Source organism: Montipora capricornis, chromosome 7, assembly GCF_036669925.1.
Source record: "Montipora capricornis isolate CH-2021 chromosome 7, ASM3666992v2, whole genome shotgun sequence".
NCBI lineage: Eukaryota > Metazoa > Cnidaria > Anthozoa > Scleractinia > Acroporidae > Montipora > Montipora capricornis.
This window is the reverse complement of record NC_090889.1, coordinates 15,556,737-15,571,736: the sequence shown is the minus strand read 5'-3', so window position 1 is coordinate 15,571,736 and position 15,000 is coordinate 15,556,737. Positions and strand designations below refer to the sequence as shown.

The following is a 15,000-nucleotide window of genomic DNA, read 5'->3' as shown; positions in this document are numbered from 1 at the left end:
GCCGCTGTTACACTTTAATTTGAAACTCTTAGCTTAGCTGAAACGTATGTGCAACCGCGTCACAAATCGAGTTTCTGCAGACGTTGTACCATGTAACATAAAAAGTCGAAACTTGTTCGGGAACGTTGAAACTAGTCTCGAAATGTTGTTACTAGATTCCCACAAACTCAAGTTAATACTAGTTCCATGGTCTTGGCCGGTTTCTGATTGGCTTACGCAGCGTAGCGTGACAATACCGAGCGAGACCACTTTCACGAATAAGGTATCGTGTTAAGGCCCGAGCAAAGCATAGTTAAAAGAAGGGACTGGTTTGGAAGCTCGGCAAACATCAGAGGAGGAAACAAAGATGCCAAGATTTAGGTTGGAAAGTCCACGACCGTGCACAATCTTTCGTTTTGCGTTCATACACTATGCATGACTACGTAACCAACACGTTTCTATTGGTTAGTTCCTCAGTACGAAGTAAACAGCTATTATGTTTTTTGCAGGGTCAAGGCCAAAAAAGAGAACAAAGACATACAACAAAGAAAGCTGTCGGGTTTCATAAACATTCCTGTCTATTAACTATAGGGGCAGACGTATTCAACATTTGCTTCAACATCCGTTCGATTTTGTTGAACAGTGATGTTGAAACCGTTTGAAACCGTGTTGAAACATGTTGAATCGAAGTTAAATCGATATTGAATGAGTTCAAAAGCGTTTAAACTTTGCTTCAACAACCATTCAACACCTTTTTTTGTTTTCGCGAAGGTTGAATGAAGTCCCCTCTTTGAACATTGTTGGGTATAAATTTGCACACTAATCGGTCTTTCAATGACGAAGCCGTGTTCGTATTCACACAATCGGCGACAAATTTTTTTTTTTGCTAGTATTATATTCCCTTTTCTCTTGCATTGTACGTTTTGTATTTATCAGTGCAAAAAAGATAAATTAGGTTTACAGAAAATTCCGAGTGCGCCATTCATTATGAATTCCGCATATTCAATCAGGCGTTCCACGATTTTTTGTCTTGCTTGTTTTGGCAGTCCGTGAACAAGCCTGGCCGTGACGAGGAAACAAGGGAGTGCTGACATTTGGTGATCGCGTTATTATGGTGCCTATTGTTTTAAGTTATTGAGCAAACTGCAGATTTGACCTCTATTGTTAGAATTTAGCGGCGAACATATTGAACTCTGAATACAAAAGCTGTTATATTCTCGATCTCATTCAAGGCAGCTCTATAAATATCTCGTTTCAGCGCTAGCTTGCGACCATATTTTCTAACCCGGAAGAAAACCTCTTCAGTCCTAATGAAATGTGTTTTCAGCCCTGCTTACTTACGAACTTTAGACCCTGAATAGGCCTTTGTCGATATACATTAAAATTCAGCTTGAAAGAGAGTTTTAGAGGACAAAGGCAAAGGAAAGTGGAAAATATGTAAATATTTTTCACACTCATTCCAACGTCATTCTATTGTTTGTGTTCTCACTGCCTCACTATGAAGCTGAATAGTTGATATTTTGGAAAATGGCCTGTTGCCACTCGCAGCTGATGTAGGGGAATCTTTTTTTGCACTTTTTGCCTAGTTAGCATTGGCCAAGCGTTTTCTTCAGTCTCTCATATCAGCCAGAAAATCATTACTGAATATTGAAAGTGCATAATGAGCTATCCCGGAAACTTTGATTTGCCCGATAATCTCGAAATAATGCCACTTTGAAAATTTGAAATTTCACAAAGAATGTATGGGCTCATTAGTATAGGGCGCCGATTGTAAATAAATTATTTACCGTAAATTAGCACTTTTGCCACCCGAGATTTTACGACTCTTTAATCGATGGCTACTAATTAACTCGCCCGTTATCAAAGCTAAACTGAAAGACTTACAATTGGAGATTTAATAAAGTTTAGCACGTTCTTTTACCTTTTGATGTCAATTTGTGAATAGCATGATGCCTTTTGTTAGCAAACTCGTATGTTAATGAGACAAATTGTTCTGTTCAGCAAAGATTCACCTCGACAAATGCTCTTATTCTGATTCAGTGCATAGCAAGCAATTTATTGACCTGTGATATCCAGAAGGGCTTAAAAAAGACCAGAAAACGACGACTTTCAACAGTTATTGATTTAATTCAGCCCTGCCCTCTCACAAATCCTCAATGAGAAAAAAAAAAAAAAGAATTCCATTTTTAAGTAGATCAATCGACTGCATGTCTAATGGCAATGGAATATCCAAAAGAAGGGCAAAGGGTTTGGAGCATGTTTACATGAAAGTTTCCAAGAACAGCTTAACCTTGATTGCACTTGATTGCACTGTGAAATGTTTCGTGTACCTTTTTCCTTCACAATGTCGCCAAAACATTGCGAGACAAGTTGTACGAAACATTTCACAGTGTAACAGCGCCGTGACGATGAAATATTTCCGTGTCCCAAGGCAAGAAAATATTTCAATGACCAGAAGAAAACAGCTTTTGATCACCTGCGTAAGTGCCAGGAACTAGGTACTGAAAAAATACTTGACGCCTTCAATTTTGACTCAGCAATAACACATTTCTCCACAAATAGTATTTGAGACACTATGTAGCCAGTCATATGGCAAAGGAGTAAGCAAAGGGTGCATATATAGAGAATATTTTTGAGGAAGAAACATGTGATCGAACCCACCTTCTTATATTCAAACGTGTAACAAAAGATAACTGAGGGGACGTCTGCACATAAGCTCACGTAAGGTTAAAGACAAACATTTCAGTCGTTGTTCTGAGGCTCTTGTTGTTTGTAAAGAAGTTTGCAACAGAAAGGGAGAGGATCCGTTTCCGGAAATCCTTCGTATGTTTGAAGGTCTACAGTTTTCAAGGTACGAATAGATCAGGGTACATGTTAACAAGGTATAACTCAATCGTACAATGTCTTGCAAGACGAGGAAAATTTCGAGTCAGCTATCACAAAGAGTAAGCAATAGCATAACTTAATTAAAAGGGCAATCGATGTTCAATGCGGAACAAAGCAAAAGTTTCGCTAATTTACAAAAAAAAAAAGAAAAAAGGAAGAAGATTGAAACATCAAGCGATATCCAACCGTCATTTAGTAGACTTTTTATGCTCTTTCAATGGTGGTTGTAATTTGACCGTAGCCGCCTTGAAGGCTTTCATCAAATACGAACTTTCCGCCTTTATACACTTCTATGAATCAACATCGATATGAACATGAACACAGACAGCGAAACGCAGATGCATTGCTGTTAACTAGTACCCTGAAAAAAAGAGCTAAAAGCTAACATTTGGTTTCCGCGTGTCGTTGTCTGTTGTCAATTTTCGTTGCTTAATACCATTGAACGGCAATTAATTATGTAAAACGGGTCGTTGGTTGTGATACTTATTATCTTTCTTTGACCGACACAAGAAAGTGTTACCTGTTTCATTTGAGTTTATTTTCCTGTATGTTTCGATTTGGATACGAATGCTGTGGTGTTTCTTCCGTTTGAAGCAGAGAAATGAGCAAATGAATTTTACAATTTCAACAAGGCAAATACGTTAGGTTAATCTTTGTATTGCTGAAGGAGTATTCTCCTAAACCCAATTAACATGGACACGAATTCATTATCACTGGTAAAAATGCCGTTTAATATTTTTGCATATTTCTTAATACAGCTGATATTCTTGTTTCATTTGAACGACTATAATATTTGCGGAATGCAAACCAAAGCTATGGGACAATGTTATCTCGCAGGAACTGCTATTGATGGCTTGCCCATTGAATGCGAAGCTCATTAGGTTGATTAACACTTTGGCTAACTGCTGATTTCGCAATTACTTATTTGCATAAGAATAACAGCTACTGTATTCCGACAACTGTTCTTCGGAAAACGTTTCGACGATAAATTTCCGCGTCAATCCCTTTACTCGCCCTTTATTTAATTTTGGTTTTGAATATAAATTTTGGCTTCAATTGCCTGACGGGTTTGCAAGCGATATAAGCTGAGCTGACTAATGTTTTTTCTCGTGATGCAAACAAGCAACATACACAGCTGCATTAACTTCCTGTTAATTAATGAATGCATTCTGTCCTTCAAAAGGTCCAAATGATGGAGAGTCCAGTGCGTTTGCGTATCTTAAGTTATTCATGTGAGTAGGCTTGCATTCCTTTAACGAAAACTACAATCCTGGTCAAAAGTTGTTTGAAAGGTTGCGCGCATCACTTCACTTCACACCTAATTCGATTATTCTAACTATTGGCTAAACTATTTGGGAAAGAGCATGCTCTTGTTACGCCCCCCCCCCCCCTCCTTCCTCTCCACATTCAATGTTGGTTTGTTTGGTGCAAAATCCAACATTGATAAGGTTGGGAGGGAGGCTATCTCAAGAGTGACGCTACCTTCCCAAGCCTTTAAAAGTACAGAGGACACTGGTAACGACACGTTTAGTGTTTTCAAAGATAAAAAGTCCAAAAAATACTTTTGCGGAAACCCATCCCTTCCCCCCAGCCCAAATCAATATTGTGCCACTTTTGTAAATGGTCGTAGGCAACAGGAAGTAACACAACACTGTATTCCGACAACTGTTCTTCGGAAAACGTTTCGACGATAAATATCCGCGTCAATCCCTTTATTTCAAAAGTGACGCAACCTTCCCAACACTTTTGTCCAGGATTGTAGCTCATGCTCAAACGAAGCTTGGCCCAAACCATTAGTTAATCGAAATTTACCACCTTTCAGTGTAGGCAGCCGAGTCAGCCTGCCAAAAGACTGATTGGCCGAAACGTAAAACATCATAATACTCTTTGTTTGTCCACTCAAATTTTGATTAAGCACTGTTTTGTTTTCTCTTGGGACCATTGGAAAGTCCCAAGAGAAATTGGAAACAATGCTTATTTAAAATTTGGGTGGACAAACAAAGAGTATTATGGTATTTCCCGTTATCAGGCAATTGCGCTAGAGGAGAACGCATTCCAATCGTGCCACTTTCACAGGATGTCCCTGGGGTATCAATCAGACTTGTTTCCATGTCTCAGAATGCCCTTGGACGATGGGGGCGTGGGTCAAGCTTACCGATGCCCTTGGGAGATGGGCACCTGGGTCAAGTATAATGAAAACACACAGAATCACAGTTACAGTTCAAGAAGAAATCGCGTTTCTGAGCTAAGCCGCACTGATCTAACAATATTTAGGTTTAAGTACCACTTTGAAAACGGTTAGCTTTCAGTTGTTTTGCTAGGTACCGCTATGAGAATTCTCAAAAAAAAAAAAAAAAATCGAATTCTCAGGGTCTTGCCAGTCAAGTGGATATCGGAAACTGTATTGAGAAGTTCGGCTCACAGATTCGACTATTCTGAAACTTCTCTGCATGTTTAAATAGTTTGTTTCTTTGCATTTGAAGTAGGTTATATGTCGTTTAAGTTGAATTAAAATGCCATTTTAGCAACGTGATAACAGTCAAAATACCGTATTGTGTGATACCTTTATTACTGAATAAACACAAGAAAAGGGTACGAAACGATTGTCCCCATAGTTTCAAATGCCTCGTTTGAAATGCCTCGTCGATGATAAAAGAGGAATGGAACGAACCTCACTAATCCTTGATTAACTACGCAAGTTAAAGTACAAAACTCTGTTTTTTTTTTGTTTTTGTTTTTTTCTTCCCGCTAGTCAGTATCTTTCACTCATAATAATCAGTAAGAGAGCCGGTTACTTTTGGCGCAGGATTCGTGATGGGAGGTTAGCCGGTGGGTTGGCTGCGAACAAAAGTATCTTCATAGGTCTTCTCTTCAGCGCTATGCTTGCTTTCACTTTGATGAACATAAAACACAGCATGGCAGCGATACCTCGTTTCAGACCATATTTGTTAACCCGGAAGTAGATCAAAGTTCTACAGTCCTAAAAAAAATATAGTTTTAGGGCTCCTTACGATGAACTTTGTTTAAACCCTAAATTGTCGCGCTTAGCAGGTATTGGAGGGCTGCCTTGTAGGGTGCGGCTGAAAGCCTATATATTCATAGCTTGACGTTGTTTCTGAAGCTACAAAATGTTTTTGTAACTCGGCTTGAGGGGCGTGCTATTGTCAAAATCAAATGTACTATAATAATTCATAATAATAATCATGATGACGATGTTGTCATTCTAGAACTTGCACAGTGTTGGATTGACCAGGAGCGATTATTGACGAGATAAGTATATTTTGTTTTGTGTTTTTTTCCTGACATTGTGAAATTTCCGTTTTCTATGAGCATGTCTACTTTACTGATATAGGGTTTCAGAACCGACCGAATGCACGCGACCGAAATATCATGGCACTGGTAGGAACTTCGATTAGTCATAACTCATAAATTTATGAAGTAATTACCGTTGCCAGATTCCGTGGTTCAGGGACGTTTAATTTGCTCTTGAAAGAAGCTATTTCTTCCAAGACAGATCTTGCCTCACTACACACTTGAAAGATTACTCTTTCAAGATCGCCAGATACAATGCCCGAGCTGGCATAATGATAGAGGTGACAAGACTCTTGAAAGATTATGCACTTTCAAGTCCTACTCAGTTTTGTCCAATATATTTCTTAAAAGATTGCATGAGACGCTTTTAAGACATTATGACACATGTCCGGATGTAGGGATGGAACGCCCGAGCTGGCACCATGATAGAGGTGACGAGGCTCTTGAAAGATTATGCACTTTCTGTTCTTAAAAGATTGCATGAGACGCTTTTAAGAAAACAAAAAAAGACAAAAAAAACAAAACAAAAAAAAACAAACAAACAAAAAAAAAAACAGGCAGACATACCACTTTCTTGATTACTACTCGCGGATGCGTTTTTGTCGTGGTAAATTTTTTGTTCACGACAAGGCAAAACGACATTCGCGTACTTTTGCAGCCACAGACAAGAAAGTTTTTCTTTTGTTATCTCCCTGTAAGATTGTGATAGGGTGAAACGCTAAGCTAAATCACCGATTGCACATGTAGTCCTTCAGCGCATGGGCTTCAGCGCAAGTTTCTTTCTCTGTGAGACATTACTATCTTCACTGCTTATTGTCCACTATACCATTTTTGTTGTTAGCGGTTAGGCCAACGGAAATAAGAATAAACGTATCGTTAACCGAGGCCGAAGATAAAGATCTTAACTGCACGACATCAAAAGAGGCACCTTCGCCGAAGTGGTCCCGTAAAGACGGTGAAGCTGTGGAAACGCAGTCGCGGGTTTTGAAAGATGACGAAACCAAGCTTCGCATTACCTCAGCTTCCGTTGGAGACGCTGGTATATTCTTTTGTGAAAGTGACCATGACAATATAAAGTACATTTTCAATGTTACCGTCAAAGGTGAGAGATTCTTCGGTTTCTATTTATAAGTTTCCCTACGAAGCCACTCGTGAGAAAAAAAAAAAAGAGTTAGCGTAGGAGCGTTGGCCGGGATTTGTAAGTCACACAAAACTTATATTGGAAAATATCCTTAAAGGGAAGGTTCACCTGAACAAAGAAAAGCCGCCGTAATTAATACCTGATATAATGTTTACAAATCACAGTTATTCAAGATGGCCATGGCGGCCCCCTGCCTGGCAAATAAGCGTTGCCAAATTTCATTTTTTTTCTCCTGAAACAAACATAACAACAATTTTTTTTTTTTTGGAAAAAAAAAAAATGAAATTAGTTCATTGCGAACATTAGTTTTTCGAAAGCGAGTCATTCGTCGCTTTTTCTCATCAATAGATGCTCGCTCGACTTTAAGACTTGGTCGAGGGGAAGTGAATTTATCCGAGTGGCCATCCCCGGAGTTTGAGAGTGACTGATGCAGGAAAAATGTTATTTTGTCTGAGAGATAGAAGGCAATAAAGTACGGCTTTTTATTGAGAACTTTAAATTTTGCCTGGCTGAAGCTCGGCCGCCTGTGGTTCGCCCTGTTTCCTCGTGTCTTTCCCTTCAAGTGGCACGAGAAGAGCTGGCGGCGGTGTCTTGTTTGTATAAGGCAGCAAGTCAGATCGCTAATCAAAGGGGAATTATTGAATTAGATCAAGTTCAATTCAGCCCTTCACCGCTTTTTGGGCCGCAGAAAAGCCGGCTCTTTTTACCTATTCCTCCCCTATTTGAGGTCTGGGAAACTGTTATGCCTCTCAGGCTGTTACTTCATACCCTTCAGACTTGTGCCTAGTCAGACTTGACAGATTCTCCCGTACCCCCATGATTTTATGCTCTACTCTAGGTGGAACTTCGTATCCTACGGCATCGAATCATTTTGGATTTGGCTGTAAACTTAGACAAAAAATTCAGTTATACCTCGGGTTATCTGCAGATAAATCCAGCTGCAGATAAACCTAGCGAACGAAATGAAGCCGCATGCATGGATAAACCCGAGGAGTACCTTGAAGCTGGATGGAGTAGTACATCTTTACTTCTTTTTTGTATTTTTACCAAGAGAGAAGGCTGAATGGAAGACCAACCTAAGGTCTTTTAATTTATTATCCCTTCGAAACTCCATATCCGCCCTGATCGATAACGTAAACTTCAACTCGACCGCATCTTATTTCGTTTTTCCCTTCACTTGACAGTACTTGTTAAAGTGGAAATGGTTATAAAAGTCCTTAATTACCAATACACACCACAGCTGCAGAACAAGTCATCAAAAATTTTCAAAGAAACAGCGGAAAACTTCACGGCGGAGGTAAGCACAGTGTTTCAACTGGCGGCAGGAAAGCATAATTTGAAAATTACCATCATGTTGATGCGCGAAACTCTAGCAATCTACATTTTCAAGCAGCTCCTTCAAAACAAAACTATTTTTAAATGCAACTTTCAATTACCATAAGTCTATTCTCGCATTGAGAAAATTGCCAGCGGCAATAGGCCACTTTCCAAATGTCAATATTGGGCTTGATAACGGGGCGAGAGGACAAAGACAATAGAAACACGTTGGAAGGAATGTGAAAGATATTAGGATATCATTCACTTTCCTTTGTCTTTGTCCTCCAAATCTCTCTTTCAATCTGAATTTTAATTTATCGTAAATGGCCTATTAGTAGCGCAGACTTGCTTTATAGTTTTAATATCAAGATTTTGCAACTCAGTATATAATCATAAAACCCTTTTTGTGATTTACCGACTTGTTAAGTTTTAGTATGGGGTAAGTTGTGGGTATGGTTATCCTTGGGTTTGTCAGTGGGTGACACTATGATTATTTTTGCAAAGAGGGACCTGTCAATTTTAGGGTGGAAGCTTATTCCCTTTCTTTCCAATATCGAGATCCCTTCCTTCTTTTCCGTCGTTTAAAACTATTGTAGGGCAACTTTTTTTAAAGTGTGTCAGCGAGGCCCTAAATAGAGAATGTTAGGATCAGCAACGAGTGTAAGTACAAGAACAAGTACAGTACTCGTTCTCGAAGTTGAGCTCTACGTATTTAGGTAAGCGTATAATACGAGTTTCAGTCAGCCGAAAATACTGTATTATGGGCTGAAGTTCACATTTGTACAGCAGTTTTGAATGAGACGCTGGGTGTCCACGTTTGCCATTGGAAATCATTTATAGTAAACGGCGAAAAGCAAAAGACACTGGTCATATTGGCATACATGGAGGGGTGGTCGCACGGTCGTACGGACCAAATTGGTTACCATATTTTTTACCAGTGATGCTCCGCGTGCGCGCCAAAAGAGCTCTGCTATGAACTGTCACTCCAGGAAGAATGGGTTAATAGGGACATAGTGTTGGTGTGGATGTAGAGATTGCATTGACATTCCTAAACCCCTACCCACTCCCCCTCCCATGCCTTTCTCCAGTATCTTAAAAAGGAACTAGTACATTTAGAGAAACGCGGCACATCGATCATAGTACCAGGCGCCAACTATAACACTGGGTTGGATGTTTTGGGGATCTTACCTCTGGGCGAACACCATGATCAGCTTTGTAACACCCTTTTTAACAGCACCCTTTCGGACCCGAATCATAAGATTAGAAACTTGTTGCCTCCAACTCGCAGCGGCAACAGTTACAACTTAAGGAAACAATGCAGTTTTTATGTGCCCAATTTGAAAACTAATCGGGCAAGGAACTCCTTCATATACGCCATGGCTGCGATGGTCTAATTATTGACAAATCTGTGAGAACTTTTAAATCTTCGTAAATTTTAATATTTTTAAAGTATTTTTAAATATCATTTAAATTTCAGTCTTATTATCCATTGATTATTACTATATTATTGTATGTTATTGTTATAGTGTTTTAATAAACCATCTATCTATCTCCCCTCCCACCATTGATGAGAAAAATTGTCTGGCGTGGCCCTTTATGAAGGCTAAGGGTTAAGTATTGTAATTTAGAAGTCAATCATTCGAATAATAGGGACCTTTAGATCGGAGAACAAGCACGACTACGAGTGTGAGTTTTCCGCACTGAGCATGCGCAGAAGATTTGGAGGCCAACATTCTTCGCGAGAAAACTCGCAGTCGTAGTCGTCCTCCGATCCAAAGGTCCCTAATATCAACGACTGCTATTGATTCTACACTACAGATGGATCTAGTGTACAAGAATACTCCAGGCTATGTGCGAACGGAGGTGCTGAATTTTACGTAAGTCCAATATTTTTTGTTCTATGCAACTCATTCTTCAGACACTTTTTTTCTCCTGCTCATCTTCCAGCTTTTGTTATTGGCTTATCAAAAGTTCATGCTCTCACGTATCTGGAAACTTTTATGCAATTGTTTCTTGTGACAACTGCTGAAGCAATAAGTCAATAAGAGAAAATTGCGTAAATTGTGCGAGGATCACCTTTCCATTTCGTTTAAGGTAATTCCCTTGAAAATGACGTACAATCCAGATTTCTGTCAAACTTGGCACAATTGATATTCAAACACAGGGCATTGAAAAAGTGCAGTAAAAAGACGGTGTGACCGTGCTTATTTCGCGCTGCATGTCATTCATTTTAAGTGTTTTTTTAACCGAATTACGAAAGAAGTGTTCGAAACTTGATCAACCGGAAAAAAATGTAGGTATATAGCAAAAGCTACTAGCTATTGCTGAAAACTTGAGCCTACTTGTTTATCCGGGTCAAACTTTTTCAGGAAAGTGATTTTAAATTGCTCGATCTTGTAAGCAAATTGGACCGCTACATGATCACCTCACACTCGGTGTCTGGATCCAAATGCAGTTTTCACGTCATTTATATATAAATACTACCACGTCTACTATCCAGCTTTTTTCTCCTTAAAATATGTTTTCCGTGTACCTATTGCGAGTACATAACACCATTAAAAAGACGGTTCATCTTGCTTGTTCAGGAGCAAATAGCCATTCCTTGACAGATTAAGCTCTCCGCCATTTTATCAACGTGCGCGAGCTAATGGGCGCGCCAATGACGCAAGAAATTGTGCGCAGTAGGGTTTCACAATTCAAAACATAACCAGGGAATCACCTTTTACGTTGTTGGTGTCGTTGTTGTGGATACGTAAGCCAATTGTTTATATGCATTTTCTCTTCCAGGAAAGGAAGTGTAAAAGTGGATTTTCGGGTTATCATTATAATTGTGGCTACTGATCCCAAAAACGAATCAACTATAACAGATAAGAAGGCCGAAACTGGGCAGACGATTATTCGTAAAGCTAAAACTGGAGTTGTAGAGAGGCTCAAGGTTTCCCCAGACGTTGAAGTTAAGGGTGAGTCACCGATGATGGAGAATTTCACATTTCGTCAGGATGATCCTTATGTAACAGAAAACAGTTAGTGTTAAAGTGGTACTATGATCAAAAAAATCTATTCTTTTTTTCGTTTCGATTTCAAATCTATGTTAACTAAACACTAAGTGACCCAAGTTTTAAGCCTTAATTTCAGAGAGGCATTTGTTCATTTGACCTGGAATTGTCCTATTTAATGGTCCGCCCTTACTAACTTTAAAATCTTGAGAGAGCTGTATCGAAAAGAAAATGACGTCAAAAACTCACAAGTTTAAGAATGCAATGTGTTTGTACGCGACTGAATTAATATGCGGCACAGGAGTTTCGGGTTTTCAGATTCTTAAACTCGTGTTTGCATACATAATAAACTGTGTTTACACGCTGAAGTTTTAAGCTTCAAGTCCCTTCCCTATCTTAAACCAGCCAATCAGAGTGCCCCATTAAGCCTGATAAATGCTTGCCATATAACAAATAAAGTTAGTATCTATATCTTTTCTTTGATTTAGCACCTCCTCCGGATCCACGGGACGTAGAAATATTTGACTTAGAGTCAGACGAACTAAGCGTTCGATGGATTCCGCCTGAAGACCTAAAATCCTTCAATGTTTATGAGTATAAGGTGCAGCACAGGCGATTTCAGATGAAGGACGTTTCGACGAATGACATACCAGCATCCGTGGGAAAAGATAAATACAGCTACAGGATTCAAAACCTGAAACCCGAAACAACCTACATGATTAGTGTTGCTGCTGTAAACAAGTATGGTCCCAATTTCAATGAAGAAACAGGTCACCGAACACCTAAGTCACGTAAGCTTACCACTCCTTTCAATTTTAATTAGAGCTGGTCTTCGTAGCACCACAATCATTCATTCAAGCAATATTGGTGGTGTTAACGTTACCTTATCGCGGAAATGTTGGGGGACAAAAACAAAATATTTCTCATTAGTATCACCCAACAAGTGGACTAATACAAATCCTGCATTTGGATTGGCTACACTACTAGAGAACTATTAGTAATAGTCCTCGAGTAGCGAAAAGCGTGACGCTTTCTTTCGTTTTATTCCCAAAAAAATATTTCTTCAACTTGCATTTGCTAACTGTATTATTACCTTTTCTGACCGACTAGTTGGGTGATACTAAAACAATTAGACCCTTCGCCCTCAAGGGTCACGGTTCAATAGCCCATTTGGCTTTGCCTCATGGGCTATTGACCCGTAGCCCTTGCGGGCTACGGGTCGAATTGTTAATTAGCTCCATTTGTTCGTCCATCAGCAATTGTACTTTACGATTGTACTTTGTGGAGGCAGCGTGGTTCAGTGGTTAGGGCGTTGGATTTGCGTTCGGTTTACGTGCAGTTTGCGTGTGGTTCGCGTGAGGTTGCCTCGGGTTCAAGCGCAGTCCAGTGGTCAGGGCATTGGTTTTGCGTGCGATTGCCTCGGGTTCAAAGCCCGCAAGGGCTACGGGTCTAATTGTTAATTAGCTCCATTTGTTCGTCCACCAGCAATTGTTCTTTACAATTGTACTCTGTGGAGGCAGCGTGGTTCAGTGGTTAGGGCGTTGGATTTGCGTGCGGTTTGCGTGTGATTTGTGTGAGGTTGTCTCGGGTTCAAGGGTAGTCCAGTGGTTAGGGCACTGGTTTTGCGTGCGGTTGCTGCAAATAACTAACAGGCACGGGTTGCTCCAAGCATGGTTTGCGCTGACCAGTTTTGAATACTATGGAAACCTATAGGTTTTGATACCTCTTAACCATCGGTTAGCGCTAACCAGGCTTCGAGCAACTGGCCCCTGGTTGCCTGCTGCCAGATGGAGTTCTTAATCATGTTTCTGTTAAGTTCGAAATGTTTCATTCAGAATTAAAAGTGGAGTGCCTGATAGCTAATTGCACTTCCACTATAAAGAAAGCATTTACCTTTTTTTTTTACATAATTGTTATCTGTGTCTGGAGAATGATTGCAAACCATCTGTACGCACGCAGACACATTGGCATGCTGTAAATCGGTGCAAGAGATCTAAGCTGTACTGTGTCTTCGTAAATTGCTCGTACAAACAACAACAACAACAACATTTATTCACACATGCAAACAGATAATTGTATCAATGTAAAATAACGAGTAGACAAATATAAGCGAGGGAAAATTCACACAGCCCGCAGTTAACAATGGGCGGCTTTAGCAACGTCGACGGCATCGGCAACGAGAACGTCGTCGTAAAATGTGAATTCGCGTTATAGTAGACTGTTTATAAACAATTATTTTAGTATTTAATTTTTGCCAACCACAGAACAAAATAATCTTTTGTTTCGACGGCCAATAGATCTCTGGTTGGCACATTAATGACAATATGTGGCGTAACGGTGAGTATCGCTATTGTAATCGCTTCGCGACTATTCCAAGCTTTTTAACGTGACAAACCCTCAAGAACAAAACAAGTACGAAAAACGATCAATTTATGGGAGAAAAGGAAATTTTATCTTCAAGCGATGACGTTCAGTCACTTCACGTTGTTGTTTTGCTGACGACTGCAAAGAAAAAGACAAAAATGAAAAAGCACGTGCAGAGCGTGCGAAGCTATTGTGTTGCTAACTAAGGTCTAGTTCAGACTAGGTTTGCGTTACACGGCACCGTGGCGGGGCACTAAAACGGAAGTTGTTCAGACAACACAGTTATAACAACGCAATGATTTCTTCCTTCGCCCACTTTGCACCGGCCGCCATTATCGCGACTGCATCGCAGGGAAGCATGGGAAAAAGCGCGGGAATTGACGGAAGCGTGTTCAGACAAGTTTCCGTTCCAGAAAACGGGAACTTGGGAGGTAGTGCCCGTGCCCGGTCACGGTGCTCAAATGTTTGCTAGGGCACCAACAAAAAGCTATGTTCAGACTGATGCCCGTTCCCCAGAACCAGGCACGGTCACTAGGTCTGAAAGGAGCCGAAATATGCAAATTTGTGACGTTCTTGTTACCGTCGCCGTTGTCGTTGCTAAAGCTCCCTAATAGCTAATTGGCGGGTGAAGTGAAAGAGGAAATATAATAATGGTAAGAATTATTACATTAATCTTGCAAATAAGTTATATGGATACACAGTGATTACAAAACTAGAATATACCTTCAAAAAACGAAAAGAAGAGCAAAATTACGCATAACACTAATTGTAAAGAATATGATTAAAAAAAATAAAAAAAATCCATCCATGCGTGCGAACAACAGACTTCAACGGGCAGGTTTAACGATGATAGATAATTTACAGTTGATTTTAACAAGGGCAACATGACACGTCATGACTTTCAAAGATTGTTATTTTCTTTCCTGTTTTCTATAATTTAGCTCTTGCCATATGGATCATCCTTCTTATAGTCCTTGGAATCATATTTCTTATTGCTATAATTAT

General features: G+C 39.8%; 2 protein-coding genes across 12 annotated transcripts in view; both read left to right on the top strand.

Moving 5' to 3' along the window:
- The window catches only part of LOC138058286 (uncharacterized), a 187,620-nt gene that overhangs the window by 107,941 nt on the left and 64,679 nt on the right, over positions 1-15,000 (top strand). The gene's annotated exons all lie outside the window — the stretch shown is intronic.
- The window catches only part of LOC138058288 (angiopoietin-1 receptor-like), an 80,073-nt gene that overhangs the window by 53,027 nt on the left and 12,046 nt on the right, over positions 1-15,000 (top strand). The window contains exons 1-8 of one of the 3 annotated variants that reach the window (XR_011133844.1): positions 2,721-2,830; positions 4,049-4,097; positions 6,093-7,279; positions 8,503-8,615; positions 10,454-10,512; positions 11,423-11,595; positions 12,120-12,422; positions 14,937-15,000. The exon at positions 14,937-15,000 is cut by the window's right edge and continues 97 nt beyond it. Coding sequence is in view for 1 of the 3 variants with exons in the window: in XM_068904215.1 (XP_068760316.1) it covers positions 8,520-8,615; positions 10,454-10,512; positions 11,423-11,595; positions 12,120-12,422; positions 14,937-15,000 (695 nt within the window). In the remaining 2 variants the exon portion in view is untranslated. Of the gene's footprint in view, positions 1-2,688; positions 2,831-4,048; positions 4,098-6,092; positions 7,280-8,502; positions 8,616-10,453; positions 10,513-11,422; positions 11,596-12,119; positions 12,423-14,936 lie in introns of those variants that run through there. The other 2 variants (XR_011133843.1, XM_068904215.1) reach the window with 2 other exon arrangements.